Source organism: Chiloscyllium plagiosum, unplaced genomic scaffold (assembly GCF_037043375.1).
Source record: "Chiloscyllium plagiosum isolate Xiang-an unplaced genomic scaffold, Cpla_swu_hap1 HiC_scaffold_2, whole genome shotgun sequence".
In the NCBI taxonomy this organism is placed as follows: Eukaryota; Metazoa; Chordata; class Chondrichthyes; order Orectolobiformes; family Hemiscylliidae; genus Chiloscyllium; species Chiloscyllium plagiosum.
The window spans coordinates 149,707,936-149,735,057 of record NW_028270140.1 but is presented as its reverse complement, the minus strand read 5'-3'; the positions used below and the strand labels follow the sequence as shown (position 1 = coordinate 149,735,057).

Here is a 27,122-nt window from a genome sequence, read left to right as displayed (position 1 = left end):
AGAAAGGTGGCAAATGGAGTTCAATGTAGCTAAGTGTGAGGTGATTCACTTTGGTAAGAGTAACAAAAAGATGGGGTACTGGGCTAATGGTCGGATACTTGGTAGTGTGGATGAGCAGAGGGATCTTGGTCTCCATGTACACAGATCTTTGAAAGTTGCCACCCAGGTAAATAGTGCGGTGAAGAAGGCATATGGCGTACTGGCTTTTATTGGTAGAGGAATTGAGTTCCGGAGTCCTGAGATCATGTTGCAGTTGTATAAGACTCTGGTGCGGCCGCACCTGGAGTATTGTGTGCAGTTTTGGTCGCCATACTATAGGAAGGATGTGGAGGCACTGGAACGGGTGCAGAGGAGGTTTACCAGGATGTTGCCTGGTATGGTAGGAAGATCGTATTAGGAAAGGCTGAGGCACTTGGAGTTGTTTTCATTGGAGAAAAGAAGGTTTAGGGATGACTTCATAGAGGTGTAAAAGATGATTAGGGGTTTAGATAGGGTTGACCGTGAGAACCTTTTTCCACGTATGGAGTCAGCTATTACGAGGGGGCATAGCTTTAAATTAAGGGGTGGTAGGTATAGGACAGATGTTAGGGGTAGGTTCTTTACTCAGCGAGTCGTGAGTTCATGGAATGCCCTGCCAGTAGCAGTGGTGGACTCTCCCTCTTTATGGGCATTTAAGCGGGCATTGGATAGGCATATGGAGGATAGTGGGCTAGTGTAGGTTAGGTGGGCTTGGATCGGCACAACATCGAGGGCCAAAGGGCCTGTACTGCGCTGTATTCTTCTATGTTCTATGTTCTACCCTTAATCTTACGCTGATCCCTCACTGTAACAGGAACAAAATGCATCTGAACTCTGATCATCGTATTCTTCCCACTTTTCAGACATCCGATTACCTGTTAACAGTCTACTCCAATCAACTTTTGAAAGTTCTTGTCTCATACCAGTAAAATTTCCATAACTCCAGTTAAAAACTTTAACTTTTATGGTAGGGCGAATCCTCTTCCATAAGTATTTTGAAATGTATAGAATTATGATCGCTAGACATAAAGTGCTTCCCTACTTTTACTTCAGTCACCTGCCCTGCCTTATTGCCCAAAAGAAGGTCTAATTTTGCTCCTTCTCTAGTAGGAGCATCTGTATATTGATATTAAAGAAAATTTTCTTGAACTCATTTAACAAATTCTTCACCATCCAAACCTTTAACACTATGGTAGCCCCAGTCAATATTTGGAAAAGTTAAAAACCCCATTATTACAACCTTATTATGCTTACATGTATCCAAGATCACATTATATATTTGTTTCTCAATTTCCCCCTTACTATTGGGGGGCCTATAGCACAATCTCATCAAAATGATCTTATTTGTAATTTCTACCCATATATTTTCACTGGACGATTTTTCAGAAATATCTTCCCTAGTTACAGCAGTAATGTATTCCTTAATCAACCCCCCTCCCAACTTTTCTTGCCTTCTTTTCTATCCTTCCTATAGCATCTAAAATCTGGAACACTGAACTGCCAATCTTGTCCATCTCTCAGCTGAGTTTCTGTAATAGTTATGATGTCTCAATCCAATGTTCTTAAACATGTCCTGAGTTCATCAGCCTTATCTGTAAGACCCTTGCATTGAAATAAATGCAATTTATTTCTTCAGTTACTACATACCCTGATTCTCTTGTCTTTCTTTTCTAACTGACATGATCTCCTCACATTTGGAACCCTTCCCATCAATTATTCCGTTTATACTGCTATTTAGAATTTCTCCACTCCCCCCCCCCCCCCCCCCCCCCCGCTACCGTCTCAGCATAAAGTCTCCCTTGATGGAATGAGCAAATCCCTGCCAAGGCTTTGGTTCCTTTCCAGTTCAGGTTAGACCCATCCTTTTTGAACAGGTCTTTTCTATTGCAAAGGACATTCCAATTGTCCAAAAACCTGAATCCCTGAGCAATACACCAGCTCTTCAGCCATTGATTTATCTCATTTAACCTTTGTTCCTTCCCTCGTTTGCGTTTTGCATTGGGAGTAACCAGAAATTACTGCTTTTAAGGTTTTATCTTTTAATCTTCTACCTAGCCTCTTACATTCACTCTGTATTCATTTAATCTTTTCCCTAAAAATGTCATTCCTACCAATGTGTCCAATAATTACTGGCTTCTCAATCTCACCTTTAACAATATGCTTGAAACATTTGTGGACGTCCTTAATCCTAGCACCAGAAAAACAATAAACGATCCCAAATTTACGCTCACTGCCATGCAATGTCCTATCTATGTCCCAGACAGGATAATCCTTGATAACAATAATTCTACTAAAACTTGTCAAACACTGCCTAACATAAGAATCTTTCCAAGTGTCCAATAATTAACTGCACCTTCCATTTTCCTTGGAGAGACTATCCCCTTCTCCAGTTCCAAAACCTGAATATCTTTGAATTGGTAATATGTGCTGCAGTTTAAGGGGACCAGGGACATATTGTACTCAGATTTACAGAAGACTTTTAAGAAGATGCCACATCAAAGATTATGGTGGAAGATAAAATTTCAAAATGTGGGGGTTATGTATTGTCTTGGTTAGGAGATTGGCTGGCAAGCAGGAGATAAAGGAAGAATAAATAGGTCATTTTCTAGTTGGTAAGATGTAACAAGTGATATGTCACATGGATCACTGCTGGAGTCAGACAGTCATACAGCATGGAAACAGACCCTTCGGTCCATCTAGAGTCCACACCGACCATAATTCCAAAGCAAAATAGTCCCACTTGCCTGCACTTGGCTCACATCCCTCCAAGCATTTCATGTACTTACCCGAATGATTTTTACATGTCATAACTCTAAAAGAACTAAAAATGAATCAAAATTAAATTCTTATATTACTGAAATGTAATAACTGTAAGAAATCTAAAAGTAAATCAAGAAATAAGTCTGAATCTCAAGAGCATTTTCAAGACCAAGCTACTCTCAGTACCCCATTGTATAATTTATATAAATGGTTTGGATGAAAGGACTAACGTTACGGTTGATAGGTTTTATAACACCCAGGGACTCCCCAACCCAGGGAAAAGATCTTGTCTATTCACCCTATCCATGCCCCTTATGATTTTATAAACCTCTCTAAGGTCACCCCTCAGCCTCCGACATTCCGGCAAAACAGCCCCAGCTTATTCGGTCTGTCCCTATAGCTCAAAGCCTCCAACCCTGGCAACATCCTTGGAAATGTTTTCTTAATGTGTCAAATGGAAAATGTACGAAAATATCCATTTGGCAGAAAGAATAAAAAAGCACGTTATCTAAATGGTGAGAGATTAGGTCTGTAGCTAGGCATCAAAGATGGAGCTGGTGCCAGGGACTCCTGACAATCCCAGCAGTTTTGTGTGTGAGAATGGAAGGAGTGGTGCACCTTAGCATGTGATGCCTGGGTGATGAGGTCAGTTTGGGTAAAACGGAAGAAAACTCACTAGGCTTCATGGGAAAGAACTCACTATGAAACTTGGCCAAAAAAAATTTAGCTGACTTCCAGTAAAATTCAGGTCCATACCTTTCAGATAAAGGTGCTCTGCTAATTGGCCTCTTCCTGCGATATTACTTAATGTACCTCCTCTGTTAATGACCAGTGTCTTCTGGGTAACAGCATCAGAGATCTGCTCATGAAGTATGAAAAAACAGCTCTTGCACATGTGACTCATCTTTGCGCATGTTTAATTGGTGACAATACAATGTTTGACCTGTTAACTCCTATTTATGCTCATAAATGGTTCCATAAATATGTGGATGAAATTAATGTAAGTTTAAATGAAATGCAGAATGCCTAGGCCTAGCCTACAAACATTATCTGGAAAAGCACAGCAGGTCAGGCAGCATCCGAGGAGCAAGAGAATCGATGTTTTGGGCAGGAGCCCTTCATCAGGAAATTGATGAAGGTTTCCTGATGAAGGGCTCCTGCCCGAAACGTCGATTTTCCTGCTCCTCGGATGCTGCCTGACCTGCTGTGCCTTCCCAGCACCACTCTGATCCTGACTCTAATCTCCAGCATCTGCAATCCTCACTTTCGCTTACAGTCAGTATCTGCACATGACAATGTATCTGTGGTATTACTTGAACATTAAAATTAAACAGAGCAGGGGCTTTTGGCCAGGAATGCTGTTGAATGAGATAGCTCTTTATGCTTGCTGAAATCCCATAAACAGCCAAGACTTATCATTGTACCCTGCTGCAGCCAACTTTAATTACGGCTGCAGTAATGGATTCTTCCTTCACTCTCACACTCCAACAGCAGCACTGTCAGAATTCTGCAACTCTACAGTTACCCTAAAAATCTCCACCGCACTTCAAAATGAGCTCAGCATAATACTCAGTGTCACTGTCTAAAATTAGACCACAAGATATAGGAGCAAACTTCAGCCATTCAGCAGATCGAGTCAGTTCTGCCATTTGATCAAGATTGTGCCTTATGTTTGACACTAAAGGTGCAGAAATAGACATCTAAGTATTTCCAAATCAATTTGACACCAGCTCAGACATGATCAGAAGCAGCAGGTTCGCTTCAAACACTTTGCATTAAATCAGTCAAAACCACGTGTGCAGATCCAACTTGTACCAGTACTGCCCCGCATTTGTTTCTCAACTACACATACTGAGCTATAAGCCAATAATGTGTCAGATTAAGAGCCAAATTTTGACATTAAATGGCAGCTATGTTTGCCTGGATGGTTTGGATAAATCCAGAGGAATTCAATCACCGGTTTGATGAAGGAAAGAATCCAAGCCCCAGGTTTGAACAGGAGATCCATGGCTTTTATGTACAAATGTAGACAATGATGGGTCATTTCCCTCAATCATCTCCCACTTGGAGAGCCATGTTCTAACAATTAACCCCAAACAGGCCACTTCCAACTCCATTGTCCCTCAATATTCACCAGAACAGTGTGGAAGCTGGCGTTTACCTCTGCTTGCATCTAAATAGAAACTCAGCACATGCTAACAGGGAGAGCCTGTGTGCACAAGACATTACTAAACTGTGACACACATTAAATGTAAAACCAAACTGCAACCGTGTAATTGACTAACTACTCACACTGTTCAACTACATGTGAAACAAGGATAGAACCTGGCAGCAGAAGGCCATTTGGCCCTTCAAGCCTGCTCCTCACCATTCAATACGATCACAGCATGTTCTATACCTCAAGGCCACATTCACACTTTCTCCCCTTCATGCTTTTAAATTGTAAAAGTATGCCTACCTCTTTCTTGAATATATTCAGTAACTTGGTCCCCTCCACAACCTTCTATGGTGAAGAATTCTGCAGGTTCACTACCCTCTGAGTGAAGAAATGAGCTACCCACTGAGCTGAATGAATTCTCTGCCTGTTTTGAATAGAATGTCAGTGAAATGATGTCACTGCCGCGGCAGCCTCGGGCTTACAGCCGCAGATGTCAGACCAGCCTTCTTCAGAATAAACACAGGGAATATGACTGGCCTGGATGGAGTGCACTCAGATCCAGAGGACCAGCTGGTGGGGGTATTTGCAGACATCTATAACCTCTCCTTACAGCAATGTGAGCTTCAAGAAGACCACTGTCACCCCAGTGCCAAAGAAAAATCAGGCAATGTGCTTTAATGACTACCATCCAGCGGCTCTGACATCCATCATTATAAAGTGCTTCGAGAGGTTAGGAATGGCACACATCAATTCCCAGACTGCTTTGATCCATTACAATTTGCCTACCGTTGCTAAGGTCCACGACAGACTCTAATTCCCTGGCCCTATGCTCATCTCTAGAACATCTGGATAATAGGGACACCTATGTCAGACTCCTATTTAGCTCCACCATAATTCCAACCAAACTCATCTCCAAATTTCAAGACCTAGGACTCTCCTCCCCCCTCTGCAACTGGATCCTTGATTTCCTGACCCACAGACCGCAGTTGTAAGGTTAGGTGACAATACCTCCTTCACGAGAATCCTGAACACCAGCAACCCACACGGCTGTCTACGCAGCCTCCAACTATACTCCTTGACAACTGTGTGATCAAATTCAGCTTAAACTCCACTTAAAAATTTGCTGATTACACCACCATAGTGGGTCAGATCTTAGTGATAAAGGAGAGACATAGAGAACTTAATGGCATGGTGTAAAGACAACAATCTCTCCTTTAATGTCAGCAAAACAAAGGAGCTGGTGTCAACTTCAGCACTGTAGCAATGGTGTGAAGGTGGAAATGGTCGTGACCTTCAAGTTCCCTGGAGTAAATATTTAAAATAATCAGACCTGGACCACACTACAGTCAAGAAAGCAACACATCAACACCTCTACTTCCTCAGGAGGCTAATGAAATTCAGTGTGTCCACAATGATTTTTACCGAAAGGATCCTATCCAGATGCACCACAGCCTGCTATGCTCTGCCTGAGACTGCAAGAACTTACAGAGCTGTGAATGCAGCCCAGTCCATCTCACAAACCAGCTTTCCATCCAGTGACTGCACCTACACTTCCTGCTGCCTCAGGAAAGCAGCCAACATAATCAAAGACCCCTCCTACCCCAGTTATATTCTCTTCCACCCTCTTCCATCAAGCATACAAAAGTTTGAAAACACGTACCTACAGATTCAAAAACAGCTTCTTCCCCGCTGTTATCAGACTTATGAATAGATCTTTCACACATTGAAGCTGATCTTTTTCTGCACCTTCTCTGTAACTGGAACACTACACAAGAACATAAGAACATAAAAACTAGGAGCAAGAGTAGTCATCTGGCCCCTCGAGCCTGCTCCGCCATTCAATAAGATCATGGCTGATCTTCTCATGGCCTCAGCTCCACCTACCCATCCTCTCACCATAACCCTTAGTTCCTCTACTGTTCAAAAAACTGTCTGTCTTAGCTTTAAAAACGTTTACTGAGGAAGCCTCAATACTTCACTGGGCAGGGAATTCCGTGGATTAACAACCCTTTGGGTGAAGAAATTCCTTCTCAACTCAGTCCTAAACCTACTCCCCCAAATTTTGAGGTTATGCCCTGTTGTCCTAGTTTCACCCGCCAGTGGAAACATCCTCTCTATCTTATCTATTCCCTTCATAATTTTATATGTTTCTCTAAGATCTCCCCTCATTCTGCTAAATTCCAATAAATATCATCCCAATCTACTCTGTCTCTCCTCATAAGTTGACCTCAACTCCAAAATCAACCCAGTGAACCTCCTATGCACCTCTGCTCCAGTGCTAGTACATCCTTTCTCAAGTAAGGAGACCAAAACTGCACACAGTACTCTAGTTGTGGCCTCACCAGCACCCTATACAGCCTCCCTGTTTTTAAATGTTTTAGCAATGAAGGATAAAATTCCATTTGCCTTCTTAATTACCTGTTGTAACTGCAGTCCAACCTTCTGTGATTTGTGCACAAGGACACCCAGGTCCTCTGCATAGCAGCGTGCTGCAAATTCTTACCATTCAAGTAACAGTTCTTTTTACTGTTATTCCTACTGAAATGGATGATTTCACATTTATTAATATTGTACTCCATCTGCCAAATCTTTGCCCACTCACTTAAATTATCTATGTCCTTCTGCAGTGTTTCACAGTCCTCTGCACACTTTACTCTTCCACTGACATCTGCAAACTTTGACACACTACACGTGGTCCCCGATTCCAAATCATCTACATAACTATTGAATAATTGTCGTCCCAAAACGGATCCCTGAGGCACAGGGCACTAGTCACTGATTGAAATAAAGGGTGACATTCTATTCCACCACCCTGATGTATTTCTGTAAGGGTTAGTTGCTAAATAGCATGCAAAACAATACTTTTCACTGTATCTCAGTACATGTGACAATAATACATCAAATTAAATCAAATATCAGTCCTCTATCACCTACTTCCTATCCTGAGATTGTGATACCTGGTTCCAGGCTCCCCAACCAGGGAAAACTAGGCATGGGGAGAAAATAATAACATGTCTAAGTCTGTTGCTCATATGCTGTTAAAACTAGGGAGCTGGCAGGCACAGCAGACGTCTAGATCATTTTCTAACCTTGACGAGTCAGCTCGTCACTACCTTCTCAAGAGCAACTAGGGACGGGCAATAAATGCTGGCCCAGCCAGTGATGCCCACATCCCTACAAGTGAAGAAAGAAAAGAACCCACCTGCATGCAGACACAGCTAGCAATTAAGGACTTTGAATTCCCCACCCCTGTTGAAAAAATGCAAGAGAAGAAAGAACAGAGAAGAACAGGATAGGAGTCACACCTGCTGGCAGCTGACAGCTGATCTCCTGTAAGCTCTGTGCTGCACAGTTTTGGGATTGAAGTATGCTGCCAAATCTCTCTGTGCTCCTTCTCTCAGCCTCATGTTCACGGCGAAGGCTGCTGACGTTGTCTCTTGTCACACTGTACGGCTGGAACTGAACACAGTTCACATTGTCCCTGAAAAATACACCACTGCTTAACTGTGACTTTTCTTTTTGGCTTAACTCATGAATTGAGAGACAAAGTTCTTGTAACATTTTGTTTTCTAAATGTGCAAAAAGAGCTTTTATCACATTTGATACAGGCTGCACTGCTATCACAAATCCTGCGAGTATTTTAGATTAATGTTAATCATAAAAATGCAGACCTGACATTAACTTGACACGTGTAGCACAAAAGAGTTACATCAGGAAGTCTACTCTCTATTGAAATCTATAGAGTCCCACATTGTCCCACATCCACTGAATAATCCTTAAATATTTTTAACCCACACGATCTTTGTAGTGCTGTAGAGTCGCTGTAGCTTTACAATGGCTGATCATCATCGACAACAACACTCCCTCTGTTGTAAGCTGCAAAATGTGGGTGTGTTCCCTCTATTCAGTTCTACAATGAGTTGCCCAATTCTTACCTCACAAAGTTCAATGCTGTAACATGGCTTTGAGAAACCCAGACATAAGACTGATCTCATTGAAACCTATAAAATTCTCAAAGGAGCAGACACAGTAATCACAGGAAGGATGTTCCTGATGACTGAAGAGTCCAGAACTAGGGGTCACAGTCTCAGTGCACGGAATAAGCTATTTAGGACTGATGAGGAGAAATTCCTTCACCCAGAGAGTGGAGAGCCTGTGGAATTCTCTGCCACAGAAAGAAGTTGACACCAAAACACGGAGTGTTTTCAAGAAGGAGTTAGATATGGAGCCACTGAGCATTCTGCTCGGGCTGGCTGCAGCCAGCCTTTCCATGGAGGCCATCAAGCTGGAGACCCACCAGTGTAGGAACATTGCCAGACCACTCTATTTATTGTTCCAGCCTCCCCCGTCTCCCTGATTTAGCATCTGACACAGCTGCCTGACACTCCTATTTCTGTCTCTGCAGGTTCAGAGATGGTCAGCTACAAATGCATATGCGGGCTGAGGAAACACAGCAGTCCTCTGGATGTCAGAGCCACCCAGGGCCAGGGGGACATGGGGGTTTGTGGATGACATGACTGACTGCACATAAGGTGAATGCCTTGCTGTGACTTCCCTCTGTGAAGTAGTGCTGGTTCAGTGTATGAAAACTGCAGCCTCTCCCGCTGTTTTACAAACCATTTTTGTTCTTTTTGGACTTAAAAATGGCAAAATGGCTTTAAACAAGGGGCTGTGTTTTCAAACTTTTTTTAAAATGTGGCAGGGGGCACTTCACCCGGTGCAAATGTTTGGCTTTTTAACCAAGGTCAGTTGTGTGTGTGTGTGTATACGTGTGTTCAGGAATACTGAGTGCAACGTCTTGACTGGTTCCTGGGTGAGAAGCTACAACTTCGCGTCTGGGTGATACAGCAGAAACATGCAGCCTGGGAAGGTGGAATCATCTCTCTCCCTTCCTTCTGTGAATAGAGAAGTAAAATAAAATCCTGAGCAGCTCACTAACTCTCTCCCTCTCTCTCTCTCTGGGCAAATTCCCATCTTGAAAAATGACTTCCAAAGTCAAAGGGCGAAACCTCAACCAGTGAATGAAAGATTCAGAATCCTTAATCATAGGGTCCAAAGGAACCAGAAGGGAACTGAAAGAAAACATTTCATCGCTAACTGTAATCTGGACTGGTGCCAGGACTGTGTTTCATGTCATCCACAAACTTACTTATCAACCACACCATATACATAACAAATATCACGATATATGTTCTATACCATGAATAATGAGGGGCCCAGCATTGATCCCTGTAGTATGACACCTGAACACCATCCTGCAGGCAGACTAACAGCCTTCTACCATCACCCTCTGTCTCCTAAAACTAAGCCAATTTTGGCTTCTTGCGAGTAAGGTTGCTAATCCCTGCAATGGACCATCTCTGGAGAACCACATGAAGCACTGGTCACCTGATCAGATTGTCCCAAGGATATCACTAGACTCACTATAATTTTCTTGCTCAGATTCAGAAGAGGTTTATTAGATTGATATCTGGAAAGAGCAGGTTGTCTCTGAGGAGCAGTTGGACAGGCTGGACTTGTTTCCACTGAAGGCTGGAAGAGTGAGGAGTGATTTGGATGAAGTTTATAAGTGGCTCAGTTGTTAGCACAATTGCCTCACAGTGCTAGGGACCGGGTTCAATTCCCACCTCGGGCAACTGTCTGTGTGGAGGTTGCACATCCTCCACGTCTGCGTAGGTTTCTTCTGGGTGCTTCGGTTTCCTCCCTCATTCCAAAGATGTGCAGTCTAGGTGAATTGGCCCTGTTAAAATTGCCCATAGTGCTCAGGGGTGTGTAGGTTAGTTGTATTAGTCTGGGTTAAATGTAGAGCAGTCGGGCAATGGGGCTGGGTGGGTTATTCTTCGGAGGGTTGGTGTGGACTTGTTGGGCAGAATGGCCTGTTTCCAACTGTAGGAATTCTATGTCTATATCATCCTGAATAGCCTTGATAAGGTGAATGTGGCATGGATATCTCCTGTTGTGGACAAGTCCAGAACTAGGGAACACTGTCTTAAAATTAGGGCTCACTTTTTCAGGAGATGAAGAGAAACATTTTCTCTCACAGGATTGAGAGATTTTGGAGCCCTTCAGTATTTTTAAGATAGAGGTGGACAGATTCCTGTTAGGGAGCAGAATCGAGAGTTATTGACAGTAAATGGGTACATTTTATGGCAATAAAGTAGTTTCATTCTCACCACACCAACCTTTTTAATTCCAGCTTTATTGAATTAATTAAATTTAAATTCCCGTCATGGTGGGATTTGTACTTGAGACTCTGGTTCATTATGGAGGACGCATATGGGAGTCATAAGTAGTGACCAGTGTTAATAATCTTAGACCAGGCCTTCCAGCAACATAACTATGTTGCTTTACTGAGTGTCATTGGAGTTTGGTTCCCTGTGATTGCAGCCCAGAGCAGGTGGTGAACTCAATCTAAGACTAGATAAAGTCATTTTCATATACAATCCATTAGCACGTTAACAATAGCTGGAATTGTTTTACTTTCCAATAAACATTATAACATCTTCTTAAGTGCTTTGCAATTATAAGTGGATTAAAGCGTACTATACCTTTGCTCATTTTGCCTGTATGTTATCTGCTGAAACTCCATATCTGTTCCTCTGCTCCCTTTGTTATTGCTATCTGTAATTAATTTTTCCATTTCATTACTCCACTTAACTGAAACAGAAACCTTTATTGGTCACATTCAACTAGTGTTAAATCAATATACTATTTCAATGGTCACAATTTACTCATACCTATAGCCACAAATAATCCTAAAATACAAAAACATACTAATTACATGGAGTATACACCTTACCAAGCAATGCTCCAGCATTTTGTAAAATGTTTTTGAATATAGTAAAAAGAAACAAATACTACATTTCAAAGATCATTAGAAAATGATGGATTGCAAATCCATGCAGTCATCGCCATACAAGGAGATCTATGACAAATACTTAATGGCATAAAAAGCATCTGTAACTGGTCTGATTCATAATGGTCAGCTTGATCCTGGTCTCAGAGCTGGGTCAAGCCCTGCACCAGGGTTTTAGTGAAAAATGGAAGTTGCCACTTATTTGAAAGTAAGGCCATAAAGACACAGGTGCAGAAGTACACCATTCAGCCCATTGAGTCTGCTCTGCCATTCACTGAGGCATGGCCGATCTGATCATCCTCACCTTTACTTTCGTGCCTTTTGCCCATAACTCTTAATTCACTTACTGAGAATACCAGTATCTATCTCAGCCTTGAATATACTTAACAACCCAGCGTGTGGTAAAGCATTCCATCGATTCACTCCCCTCTAATAGAAGAAATTCCTCCTCATCTCTGTCTTAAATGTGTGATCCCTTTTCTGAGATGATACCCTCTGGTCCCAGACTATCTCACAAGGGGAAACAACCTTTCCACATCTCTCCTATGAAGACTCCTATGAATCATTTTTGTTTCAATGAGGTCACGTCTCATTCTTCTAAACTCCAATGAATACAGACTCACCTTACTCAACTGCTCCCCATAGGCCAGACCCTCCATATCTGGTATCAGCCTGGTGGACTGCCTGGAAAGTGAAGGTGATGTGTTTCATATAACATATTAAATTTAGGTTGAAATGTAGGACTTCCAAAAGACCTTTTCCAATTATTCCTTCGTATGATGTGAGCATCATACATTGCTGGCCATTGTCCATTGCTAATTTCTATTGTGCTGATTGGCTTGGTCAGTCATATTGCAGATTACTTAGCCAATCACCTCCTTAATTTGGACAATGCAAAATGCTAAGTGACTATGAAGTCTGCCACTGACATTGTGCTTCAAAGTAAACCCGTAGTGTGGAAAACAGAGATATTTCACAAGTATCTGCATAAATGTGAGTCTTTCCATTTTGTCCACTTGATCTTATGCAGAATTACACTGAATCCACAAACAGGAACAGCCGTTTGGCATAATTGGTCTACGTTGCTGTTTATGTTACACAGGAGTCTCCATCATCACACATCATCCGACCTTACCAAGATATCCATCGATTCTTTTTTCCATCAGATGCTTATCTGTCTTCCCCCTTCCTTAATGCTTTCATGCTCTTCACTCAATCACTCGGTGGAAACAAGTTCCGTATCCCCACTTCTTTCTGCATAAAGAAGTTTCTTTGAATTCCATGTTAGATTTATTAGTGACTACCTTGTATTTGACACAAGTTTCAAACCCTCCCTGAAGCAGCAATATATTTCTACATATCTGCCATGCCAAATCCTCAGAATTTTAACGGCCTTTTTGTCAAGTCACCTACTAGTCTTCTCTTTTCTCCAAAGGCTGCCCGTGTGTGGAACCACAGGAGATGAGTATTTTGCATCAGTGTTTACTGTGGAGGAGAATATGGAGGGTAGAAAACTTGGGGAAATAAAAAGTGATGTCTTGAAAAGTGTTCATATTACAGGGGTAGTGGTGCTGAACTTTGTTACAAGGTACAAAAGTGATTGTTGGGTCCCTTGCTGAGATATTTGTATCATAGATAGCCATGGATGAGGTGCCAGAGACTGGAAGGTGGCTAATGTGTGCCATTATTTAAGAAAGATGGTAAGAAAGATCCAGGAAACTAGACCAGTGAGCCTGACATCAATGGTGAGTAAGTTGTTGGAGTGGATTCTGATGGACAGGATTTACATTTATTTGGAAAGGCAAGGACTGATTAGGGATGGTCAAAATGGCTTAGTGTGTGGGAAATTATATCTCACTAAGTTGATTGAGTTTTGTAAATAAATTATGAAAAACATGGATGAAAGCAGAGCAGTGCATGTTGCCCATATGGACTTCAATAAGGCATTCGACAAGGTTCCTCATGGTAGACTGGTTAACAAGTTTAGGTCACATGGAATACAGGAAGAACTAGCCATTTGGATACAAATTGGATCAAAGGTAGAAGACAGAGGATGGTGATGGAGGGTTGTTTTTCAGACTGGAGGCCTGTGACCAGCACTGTACCCCAAGGATCGGTGCCTGTCCACTGCTTTTTGTCATTTACATAAATGATTTGGATGTAAACATAGTAGGTATTGTCAATAAGTTTACAAATGAAACCAAAATTGGATTAGTGGACAACGAAGGTTACGTCAGACTAAAACGGGATCTAGATCAAACGGGCAATTGGGCCAAAGAGTAACAGATGGAGTTTAATTTAGATAAATGTGAGATGCAACATTTTAGAAAGGCAAATCAGGAAAGGACTTATACGCTTAATGGTAAGGTCCTAGGGAGTGTTGCTGAACAGAGAGACCTTGGAGTGCAGGTTCATATTCCTTGAAAGTGGAGTTTCAGGTAGATAGGACAGTGAAGAAGGCATTTGGTATGCTTTCCTTTATTGGTCAGAGCATCGAGTATAGAGTTGGGAGGTCATGTTGTGGCTGCACAGGACATTGGATCAGCCACTTTTAGAATACTGTATGCAGTTCTGGTCTCCCTGCTACAGGAAAGATGTTGTGAAACTCAAAAGTGTTCAGAAAAGGATGTTGTCAGAGTTGGAGAGTATTATAGGGAGCGGCTAAATAGGCAAGATATAAAAAGGGACCTTTTTCATGCAGAGGGTGGTACGTGTATAGAATGAGCTGCCAAAGGAGGTGGTGGAGGCTGGTATAATTCCAACATTTGAAAGGTATCTGGATGAGTATATGAATAGGAAGGGGTTAGAGGGTGTTACGACACGGAGGTGAACCTCTCTGTTAATTAAACCAGACACCCAAAAAAGCTCACCTCACCTCGTAATCTGTTAAAATGTGAGTGACAGAGAACTCATAAAATCCATTCTTTAAAGAAAATAATTTCAATTTACTTTTTAACTCTAACAGTGAACATTAAACAACTATTCACAGTTTTAAGCCCCTCATTTCTCTTAACTGCTTATTATCTGTCTTCAACTCTATAACTATGCTGTTCCAATAGGACACTTATTAAACTTACATTAATGTAATTTCAAACCACACAGACCCTGTTTTCTTCTGTGACTTCACTCTTCCAGGTGCTGAACTCCCTGGGTTGTCTTCATTCTTTTTACTGCGAGTATGTTTCATATGAAAAGGTCCCTTTGATAGAGAGTGCTTCCTAATTTCTTGGAAAGCAAAATGTTAGCTCTCCCTTCATTTCTGTTTCAATGGCAGTTGCTCTCTGACCAATTTTTAAAAGGTCCACATTTTAAACCCCCCCTCAACACTGGATCAACTCATTGGTTTGATGCTAGCAAAACAATAAATTCTAATTTGATTGGGTTTTAGTATCCTGGGGCATAATTTAAACTGATTGGTTAAATTCAAATTGTTGTCAAAACTGCAACCAAAACTCAGGTATCCATTCACAATCAAATGTTACATCTCTTCAATTTTACAGTACACTCTGGGACTGCCATCTAGTCCTATAAACAAGTGCTTGTAATCTCTCAGTTCAGAACAGCATTCACTCTCTCTTAAAGGTACAGTACACACCTTCATCTTCATAACAAGGGTCAAGGACCAAATGTTGACAAATGGGTCAAGATTAATTTAGAATATCTGATCAGCATTGCTGAATTGGACAGAAGGGTCTGTTTCCATGCTATATATCTCTATGACTGTATGGATCTGTGGCATTCTTTTGTGATAGTTCGACCCTCTTTGTATTAATTGTGCATACATTTTGTTTAATTGTGTCAGCTATGGCTTAGCTGGTAGCACTCTCACTTCTGACTCAGCAAATATTGGATTCAAAGCCCACTCATCAGTGCAGGGATGGAAGGTGTCAATATGGACTCCTCATATATTGAAGCAGTCCATATTAAAATGCACCAAGATATGGACAATATCCATGCTTGGGCTGACAAATGGCAATTAACATGTGGTCCACACAAAGGCAAGGCTATGGCCATCTCCAATAAGAGACAATCTAACTGCTGCCCTTTGACATTCAATGGTGTTACTATCACTGAATCCTCTACTATCAACATCCTGGGGGTTACCACTGATCAGAAACTCAACTGGACTCACCATATAAAAACAGTGCCTACAAGAGCAGGTCAGAGGCTAGGAATATTACGGTGAGTAACTCACCTCCTGATTCCCCAAAGCCTGTCTATCATCTACAAGGCATAAGTCAGGAGTGTGATGGAATACTTCCCACTTGCCTGGATGAGTATAGCTCCAACAACACTCCAGAAGCTTCACACCATTAAGGGAGGCTTCCCTCCCTCCTGGCACTATGGGTAAACCCATAGCAGGAGGACTGCTACAGTTCAAGAAGGCACCTCACCACCACATTCTCAAGGCCAAACAGGGATGGACAATAAATGCTTGCTCAGACAGAGGCACCCACATCCCACAAGTCAACATTAACATTCCAATGTTGGACTGTTTAAGGAACTTTTAAACCTAGACCTTGCTGGTCCTCTTGGGCAGGCATAAAAGATCACATGGTCCTATTTTAGAGGAGGACAGGGGAGTTTTCCATAGCATCTGAATCAAGGGTTATCCCTTAGTCAACATCATAAATACAGACTGTCTGGTCTTATCACATTTTGATTGTGGAAGCTTGGTGTACATCAATCAACTGCCACATTTCCCAAATTACAACAGTATCTACACTTCAAAAATGCTTTGTTGACTGTAAAGTGCTTTGAGACATCATGTAATCATGAAAAACATTGTATAAATGCAAGCCTTCCTTTTTTGGTTCTATGTAGGTGATAGCCATTAACTAGGAATTCATCTATAAAGAGACAGATTTAAACTGTGGTTGTCAGGTTAGGACATGCATTCTTGTAATATGTAATGCTTATAATGTTCTATCCTTCAACTGGCTTTCTAGAATCTTTAATACTTCATTTTCTTTGTAAATTTATTTAGCATTTCCTTCATGGGCTCTGCATCATTTTGGTAAAATTGTGACTAGAATGGTGCATAGTATCAGATTAGCCATAATTTTATTGAATAGTAAAGCTAGCTCCAAAGGTTGATGGCCTTCTCCTGCTCCTAATTTATTTCTTTTTAGGGCGTCACTGGCTAGGCCAGTATTTATTGCTCAGAGGTCATTTAAGAGTCAACCACGTTGCTGTGGATCTGGAGTCACATGTAGGCCAGACCAGGTAAAGCAGTTTCCTTCTTTAAAGGACATTAGTGAACCAGATAGGTCTTTCCAACAGTCGACAATGGTTTCGTGTTCATCAGATTTCAGATTTTTATTGAATTCAAATTCCACCATATGCTGTGGCAGGATTCAAAACCAGGTCCCCAGAATATTACCTGGGTCTCTGGATTACCTGATGAAGGGCTTTTGCCCAAAACGTCGATTTTCTTGCTCCTCGAATGCTGCCTGACCTGCTGTGCTTTTCCAGCACCACTCTGATCTAAACTCTGGATTAATGGGCCAGCGGTAATATCACAAGGCCATCACCTCACTGGAATTCATTTGTTTAAATGTACTCCAAGTATGATAAATATACGTTGAGCATTAGCATTATTTTACAGCTTTTAAATTCTATTCCTCAAGTAATGAACTACACTTATGCTGCACTTTTGTGACCTTGTTTAGCTTCAATGAAACTTGCCCCCAGAAGCATCCATGAACAAGATCGGCACAAAGTCCAGTTATTACGTCAGTCTCCAAATACGTTAAATTGTCAAATAATACATAAAAATGATTAGCACACACGTTCGGAATTTCGGTATCAGCTATTTTGTAATCAGGAGGCAAACAAAATCTAGATTACTATGATGTACCCAGCTCGCAGCCCCATCATTTCATCCACTTCGTGCAACAGTAAAGGTCAGCACACAATTGGAAAGCTTTAAAAGTTGAATTGCTCTTCTACTGAATTGCATAAATTACATTAACAAGACTCAGAACAAAAATAGAAAATGTATCTTTGAAAAGTGCAAAGTACAAAATAAAGAACAGCATATTGTTTATCAAAGCAATTTGTCGAGTGTTTCTGATATCTACGGTGATCCATATCCTGTAAATTGCCAGGTTGCTTTTTCTGTAATTGGTTCTGTAATTTTGCAGGTACTCAGATGCAATTGTTCTTTGTTGCAACTACTTTATTATGCTAACCACATTGTCTTGATTGTTCTTGTCCCTAGTTTAAGACCCTGGAGTGCAGCAAAATGCATAATTTATCATTCCTTTGCCAATAAGTAGGAATTGGTTTACCCATTCTATTTGCTGTACTTTAAGATCATTAAATACTCAATTTCTGTGAACCATATCTTCAGTTCCTCCTGTGATGCAAACAGCAATTTTATCCAGACAGGTTAATTACTAAGACAGCACGTCTGTCAATCCTGGCCTAGTTCATAAATTAATATCTAAAATTAGTTGGAAATCTTTGGCATCTCTTTGGCTTGCACTTGGTGACCCACTGTGTGAGCAACAAATTATTTGCATGGGTCAGTGCTAGGTTAAGTAAGTGGGAAAAACTGTGGCAAATGGAGTTCAATGTGGGGGGAGTGCAAAGTCATCAACTTTAGACTTAAGAAAGACAGCTGGGAATGATTTATCAATGGAAATATAAAAGATTTGAGCAATGTGGATGACTCTTAAATGACCTCTGAGCAATAAATGCTGGCCTAGCCAGTGACGCCCTAATAAAAAATAAATTAGGAGCAAGAATAGGCCATTATCTGTTGGAGCCAGATCTACCATTTGAGATTTGAGATTTGAGATGGCAACATGGTGGCTCAGTGGTTAGCATTGCTGCCTCACAGCGTCAGGGACCCAGGTTCAATTCCAGCCTCGGGCAACTGTCTGTCTGGAGTTTGCACATTTTACCCGTGTCTGTATGGGTTGCTCTGGTTTTCTCCCACAGTCCACAAAGATGTGCAGGTTAGGTGAATTGGCCATGCTAAATTGCCCATAGTGTTCAGGGATGTGTAGGTTAGGTGCATTAGTTAGGGTAATGAGTCTGGGTGGACTCTCTTCAGAGGGTCTACTGGTGATGCAATTTTCAAAGAACTATTTACCTGAACCCCTAGGTCCCTCTGTTTGACAACACTAGCTGGTGTTGTTATGACACTGTGGCCTTAGGAGGTCCTGGTTTCTTTTAGAGAGAGATTGGGGACAGGCATTGAGCAGTCATTAAGAGATAAACATCTTATGAGCTGTTGGGATGTTTTAAGTTGGAACAATAGAAGCAGCTTGAGTGGGTGTGGTCAAGGTCTCACAGATCCAAGATTTTTAATTAACTTTCAGTAGTTGTTGCTGGGGTTTCAACAGGATTCGAAGGCTGGAGTCTCTCCTAGCTGCTACATTCTCTCTCTCTATACAGACTTTAGTAAAGCCTTTGACAAGGTTCTGCATGATAGACTAATTAGTAAAGTTAGATCACATGAACTAAAGGGTGAGCTTGCCAACTGGATACAAAATTGGCTTGTAGTTGGAGACAGAAGGTGGTAATGCAGAGTTATTTTTAAGGAAAATAAATACTGTAAAGGGAGGATGAGGCAAGCACAGCTGACTAGGGAAGTCAGGGACAGCATAAAAACAAAAGAGAAAGCATATAATGTGGCAAAGGACAGTGGGAAACCAGAGGATTGGAAAGCTTACAAAGACCAACAGAGGGCAACAAAAAAAGGAGAGAAGATTAAATATGAGGGTAAGCTAGCCAGAAATATAAAGGAAAACTAAGAGTTTCTATGGTAGCCATCATCAAGGAGATGGTGCCAGAAAAACTGAGTGGCCGGCAAGTGCATAAATCAACTGGACCAGATGGACCACACCCCAGAGTTCTAAGGGAGATAGCTGAAGAGATAGTGCAGGCATTAGTGGTGATCTTTCAGGAATCGCTAGAATCAGGAAAGGTCCCAGCGGACTGGAAATCACTAACGTGACACTTGTGTTTAAAAAGGGAGTAAGGCAAAAGACTGAAAATTACAGACTGATTAGCCTAACCTCAGTCGTGGGTAAATTCCTGGAATCCATTGTGACAGAAGAGATTTCTGAATACTTGAAAGGGTATCCAAAAAATAGGGAAAAGTCAGCGTGATTTCATCAAGGGAGGTCATGCCTAATAAATCTAGTAGAATTCTTTGAGGAACTAATGAGCAGGTTAGACCAAGGAGAGCCAATGGATGTTATCCACCTGGACTTCAAGAAGGCCTTTGACAAGGTGCCGCACAGGAAACTAGATACTAGCAAGGAAAGAAGCTTGGCTGTCTGGCAGGAAGCTGAAAATGTGTTGCTGGAAAAGCGCAGCAGGTCAGGCAGCATCCAAGGAACAGGAGAATCGACGTTTCGGGCATAAGCCCTTCTTCAGGAATGAGGAAAGTGTGTCCAGCAGGCTAAGATAAAAGGTAGGGAGGAGGGACTTGGGGGAGCGGCGTTGGAAATGCCATAGGTGGAAGGAGGTCAAGGTGAGGATGATAGGCCGGAGTGGGGTGGGGGCGGAGAGGGCAGGAAGAAGATTGCAGGTTAGGAAGGTGGTGCTGAGTTCGAGGGATTTGACTGAGACAAGGTGGGGGGAGGGGAAATGAGGAAACTGGAGTCCTGCATGTCCTTGGTGGAGTGGGAGGGGGAGTTGAAGTGTTGAGCCTTACTTCCCTCCAAGCCCACACCTCTCCCCTTACTTCCCTCCAAGCCCACACCTCCCCCCCTTACTCCCCTCCAAGGCCCCAAGGGATACTTCCATATCCGCCACAAATTCACCTGCACCTCCACACACATCATTTATTGCATCCGCTGCACCCCATGTGGCCTCCTCTATATTGGGGAGACAGGCCGCCCACTTGCGGAACGTTTCAGAGAACACCTCTGGGACACCTGGACCAACCAACCCAACCACCCCGTGGCTCAACACTTCAACTCCCCCTCCCACTCCACCAAGGACATGCAGGTCCTTGGACTCCTCCATCGCCAGGCCATAGCAACACGACGGTTGGAGGAAGAGCGCATCATCTTCCGCCTAGGAACCCTCCAACCACAAGGGATGAATTCAGGCTTCTCCAGTTTCCTCATTTCCCCTCCCCCCATCTTGTCTCAATCAAATCCCTCAAACTCAGCACCGCCTTCCTAACCTGCAATCTTCTTCCTGACCTCTCCGCCCCCACCCCACTCCGGCCTATCACCCTCACCTTGACCTCCTTCCACCTATCGCATTTCCAACGCCCCTCCCCCAAGTCCCTCCTCCCTACCTTTTATCTTAGCCTGCTGGACACACTTTCATCATTCCTGAAAAAGGGCTTATGCCCGAAACGTCGATTCTCCTATTTCTTGGATGCTGCCTGACCTGCTGCGCTTTTCCAGCAACACATTTTCAGCTCTGATCTCCAGCATCTGCAGTCCTCAATTTCTCCTGTCTGGCAGGAAGCAGAGAGTGGTATAAAAGGGTTCTCAGGACAGCAGCCAGTGACAAGTGGTGTTCTGCAAGGGTCAGTGTTGGGAACACAACTTTTCACTTTATACATTAATGATCTAGATGAAAGAACTGAGGACATTCTGGCTAAGTTTGCAGACAATACAGAGATAGATAGAGGGACAGGTAGCACTGAGGAGGCGCGAAGGCTGCAGAGGGATTTGGACAGTTTAGAAGAGTGGGCAAAGAAGTGGCAGATGGAGTACAACGTGGCAAAGTGTGAGGCCATATACTTTGATAGGAAGAATAGAGGCATGGACTATTTTCTAAATAGGGAGAAAATTCAGAAGTTTGAAGTACAAAGAGACTTGGGAGTTCAGGTCCAGGATTCTCTCAAGGTAAACTTGCAGGCTGTTAAGAAGAGAAATGCAATGATGGCATTTATTTTGAGAGGACTTGAAAATAAAAGCAGTGATATACTTCTGAGTCTCTGGTCAAACCACATTTGGAGTATTGTGCACAGTTTTGGGCCCCATACCTCAGGAAGGATGTACTGACCCTGTAGCATGTTGAGAGGAGGTTCAGGAGAATGATCCCAGTAATGAAAAGCTGAGGAACATTTGAGGACTTTGGGTTGATACTCAATGGAGTTTAGAAGGATCGGAGGGGATCCTAATTGAAACACACAAAATACTGAATGGCCTGGTCCATTGGTAGGAGAGACTAATATATGAGCGCACAGCCTTGGAGTAAAGGGAAGACCTTTTAGAATGGAAATAAGGAGAAACGTCTTCAGCCAGAGAGTGGTGAATCTATGGAATTCGTTGCCATAGAAGGCTGTGGAGGCCAGGTCATTGAATATATTGAAGACTGAGATAGATTTTTCTTGATTATCAAAGGGATCAAGGGTTACAAGCGAGACAATGGGGTTGAGAAATTTATCAGCCATGATTGAATGGCGGATCAGACTCGATGGGCTGAATGGCCTTATTTCTGCTCCTATATCTTATGATTATGATCTTTTTCAGACTGCAGGTCTGCAACCATCAATATTCCACAGGGATTGTTGCTGGGTCTACTGTTGCTGTCTTTTGAAGTTCTATCCTCCTGGATTGGAGAATCAGAGGGTATAGGTTTAGGGTGAGAGGGGAAAGATATAAAAGGGACCTATGGGGCAACGTTTTTCACACAGAGGATGTTGCATGTATAGAATGAGCTGCCAGAGGAAGTGGTCAAAGCTGGTACAATTACAGTATTAAAAAGGCATCTGGATGGCTATATGAATAGGAAGGGTGTAGAGGAATATGTGTCAAATGCTGGCAAATGGGACTGGATTAGGTTAGGATATCTAGTTGGCATGAATGAGTTGGACCGAGGGGTCTATTTCCATGCTGCACATCTCTATGACTCTATGGACTGCATGTGAGACAATTTGTTTTCTGAATTTGCTGTTTATGGGATGTTACTATATTGAAACAGTTACTATTTAGTAATAAAATAATCTATTATTCTGTTATGCTTTCCAACAGAGTTAAGTTAATCCAAGTTACTCTTTCTTTTGTTGTATTTCATCTAAGTGTTTGAATAAATTATGTTTTCCTTAACTTCAAGATGTTTGACCAACCAAATTGCATCTGGAACACAGCACCTCACACTTACCTTTAAAATAAGAAAACATTAGGGTCTAGGCTACTTTCTTAATATATTTTGAGGGGGTCTCCTCTGGTCCATAGTACTCTATAAGTCCTGCCCTTGTTTGTTTTACTAAAATGCAATGCCTCACATTTATACAAATCAAACTCCATCTGCCACTCATCAGCCAATTGGCTAACTGACCTCATTGTTGACAATATCACCAATTTTGGTGTAATCTGTAAACGTACTAACCATGCCTCCAAATCGCATCCAAATCATTTACATAAATGACAAATCACAGTGGACCCAGCACCAATCCCTGCGGAATATTGATGGTCGCTAGCCTTCAATCCATGAAAAAGCCCTACACTACCACCCTGGCAAGTTCACCCTAAAGCCCATGTGATCTAACTTTATTAATTAGTCTATCATGCAGAGTCTTGTCAAAGGCTTTTCTAAAGTCCACGTAGACAAGACCTACCATTCTGCGCACATCAATCCTTTTGGTTACATCCTCAATCAAGAAGGATGGGGAAGGCTGAATGGCCTACTTATATTCCGGTACTCCTATCTTCCCAACACTTTTATTATTTTGCTTCTATCTTCCCCGTTAAGAAATACTATAGTTAAATATGACAAACATAGAAAATAGCACAAGTAGGCCACTCAGCCCTTCAAGGCTACTCTGCCATTTGTCATAATCATGGTTAACCATCCAACTGAATAACCTGTTCCTGCTTTTTCTCCATATCCTTTGATTCCAAATTTTGCTTGATATTATATATATTATATTTATATATTATGTGTTCTCATTGTCGTTTTACTTACATTATTTTATTTAGTCCCTGTCTCCTATCCATTATTAATTTACTCGGAACATCTAGCAAGCTATCCTTTTTTACTCTAAATACTGAGGTATCTTTGGATACCTCAGTACGAAGTGCATCGATTGATAATCAATTTATGCACAGCACAGTATCATAAGCAATAATGAGATAACTGACAAACTTTGGGGTGGTGATACTAACTGAGGACCTTGTTCCAGGACAAAAGATTCCTCAACTCTTCTTCAAGCTGAACCACAGAATCTTCAACACGCAGCTGAAATAGGGCCTCAGCTCATCTTAATAATGCCACAATTGTTCAGTATCACATGATAAGTCATTGTAGACCATCTGTTCAGGGTGAGCCAATAGACAGCATCCTCTTTTGTACATTGCTACTATCTAAAATACAGGAATAGCCTTGAACTCATAAGCTTACATCAGAGAAGGAACTTAGCCAGGCTTATACAACAAGCAGACTCAAAGTCAACACCAAAGCAAAATGATCCGGATGTTGGAAATCTGAAATAAAACCAAAAATGCTGGAAATGTTCAGCAGTGAGTGTGGGGAGAAAAACAGATTTAAAATTTCAGACATATCACTGTTCCTTCAGTGTCACTCAGTCAAAATCCTAACATCGCAGGTGGACCTACACCAAATGGATTGCAGCAATTCAAAAAGATGGTTCACCCCTACCTTCTCAAAGACAAAGGAGCATGGGTAATAAATGCTGTCCCAGACAGCATCACCCTAATCCTGTACGTGAATAAAAACAAGGCTCTGCAGCCTTTCATCAGATCTGATTTCAACTCCACTTCCCCAATTCAATGCATATGTAGTCCTCAGGAAATCAGGGTTCATATGACAAATGCTTTTTGTTATCCCATCGTACCTCCTTAAGAGTAAACCTGATTTAATAGAAGGACATTTATGCTGTGCATTTGTGGCAAAATCAAAGTTCGCTCACTATGGTGACTCCTTGTGACAACTCACAGCATTTGTTGTCTCCCAGGTTTTGCATTCTCTTCATATGCTCATATCGAATGGCTTTGATAATCTGCTGAGCCTGTGTAGATAACTGCTTGCAGTAAAGATCGAATCCAGAACACCAGTTATGAGACTCTCTGCTCTCCATCTTCTAGCTTCGATGCTAACCAAATAGAAAGAGAAAGTAATGAATCCTAACTGTTCTCAGACTTTTAAAATTCCTTCCTATTTGATGTAATGACACTACTCTGAATATATAAAATTACTACAAAAAAAATCATTCTTTGCTTAAGCACAAATTGAAAGTTGTATTTATTACTCAACATACTTCTCACCGAATATCCTACAGTTTAATTTATATCAAACATTAATCTTTTGAACTGATTCATTAGTGACTCAAACATTATCTATTCCTATTTATTTACTGCACATCTTTTAATAACGTGAATTAATCAAGTTAAATAAGACACAAAGGCAAATATCGAGCACAGATAACTGAATCACAATTGGAGCTAGAACAATTTCTAAGAATATCCTATTTACCTTATAAAATTTCATGTACCTCTATAAACAGTTAAAATTATGCAAAGCATTGGTGAGGAAAATCATTTTAATTCTTTACACACTGATTTATTTCTTAATCTCTTTAAAATTATAAAGTTTATTAGCACAGGTATGTGCTAATTATTGTTCAAATTATTGCAAAATGCTACAGGAGATTTTCTTCAGTCATTTGGGAAGTCTTCCGATGCACTGGGTAGTGTTCCCTACCTCTAGGTTTAAGGCCCATTTCAGGTCTTGATGGCCAAAGAAGGTGCCATGATGTGACCAAGCAACCAAATTACAATACACCTATGGCAGGTGGTAAAAATAGAAGCATTTCCTGGACAGCCAGAACCATGTAGGGGGCATCAGCTTCCCCATATTAACATATTCTTCATGCAGGTTCTTGCCAGAAGCAAATGACTTCAACAGTTTAGCTCATTTGACTGGACTGATCTGTAATACCAATTTAGAACTGTGATACCAAATGTCTGAGGTTACCATGAAGAAATCTTCTTCTCAACCTCTCCCCTCACCTGAGGTGTGGTGACCCTTAGGTTCAGTCTCAAAGACCTACTGTCTGCAAAGACAATGGTGACTTTACCTTTATTAATCAGCTATCCTGTGTCTACCCTCCATAATCTCTCACAAAGAGCATGAGCTTCAAAGTCTTAATCAAGAATTATTTTTCAGAAATTTAAGAATGTAAATGGTATTTTTAATTGTGCCTTACAATATAATTAAAAAGTTGCTCGTATTATCAGAACCAATCCATACCTGTAAATTATTTTCTGGGTCTGTACATGATATTCCCTAAGAACGCATTAGATTCCTTATGGACAACTAGCAATAGTTCATTAGTAACTAAATTTACTAAGATTGTCTCAGGAAGGGATCAAGTTATGGACTTGCTTTTGCTGAATAAAACAGTATAAATCATTTCAGGAAATAGCCTTTCTATGAATGGAAAGGTTCATATCTGGAGCAAGCAATAGACCAGGGAGAAATTTTTTTAAACTTTTATTATATTTGTTTTAACTTTTTTCCATTTTGACACAAGATAAAAAAGAATGTCACCAAACAAGGACAAAGAGCACATCACTTTATGATAACAGTTGAACATAAACTATAAACAACAAAAATACAAGGCAGGGCCTAATCACTTAGTCATTCAGTATGGATCTATAGGTGTAGTTTGAGAAGTAGGGAGTGAAATGCAAAGATTAAAAAAATGCAGGTTCACAAATAAGTAAAAAGGATGGTGAACATGTAAACAACTTCAATGGCATGGTGGCACAGAGGTCAGCATCAAGAGCCTGGGTTGACCCTAGCCTCGGGTGACTGTCTGTGCAGAGTTTGCACATTTTCCGTGTCTGCATGGGTTTTCTTCCAGTCCAAAGATGTGCAGGCTTGGTAGAGTAGCCATTATAGATGCTGGGTTACAGAGATGGAGTGGAATGTTCTTTGGGCATTGGTACAAATTTAATGAGCTGAATGGCCTCCATATGCACTGTAGGGATTCTATGTTGATGAGAGCTAACAATAAACATAATTCCCTCTGGGTGAGTGAGGTTATAAGGTTATCATGGAGGCAACTGATAATGTGGTGATACAAAAAAAAGCAATCATAATGTATAAGAAGCATAGAAAATGGCAAGATTAAACTAAAACATAAAATAATAAAAGGATTGCACAATTAGGTTAATGATTATTTGGCATTGTAATTATTTGAAAATGTAGTCTCCTAAATTTACAGACTAGAAATGAAAGGTCTACTACGATCTGCATTGTTATTAGAAATAGATGTTGTCAGTTTGAGTCCATTAAATTCATAAACTGCTTATAAAATACATTGTGGGGATTGAGCTATCTTTAGTTTATTTGTTCCATATCTCGTTTTCAGATGAGTGA

General features: G+C 41.3%; 1 protein-coding gene across 1 annotated transcript in view; it reads right to left on the bottom strand.

Annotated features, from left to right (window-relative positions):
* LOC122556926 (HAUS augmin-like complex subunit 3) overlaps window positions 1-27,122 on the bottom strand; it is a 115,794-nt gene that overhangs the window by 49,189 nt on the left and 39,483 nt on the right. The window contains exons 2-3 of the mRNA XM_087974612.1: window positions 24,675-24,831; window positions 8,242-8,417 (exon numbers count right to left, since the gene is read on the bottom strand). Of these exons, the coding sequence (XP_087830738.1) occupies window positions 8,242-8,417; window positions 24,675-24,679 (181 nt within the window). The 5' untranslated portion in view covers window positions 24,680-24,831. The remainder of the gene's footprint in view (window positions 1-8,241; window positions 8,418-24,674; window positions 24,832-27,122) is intronic.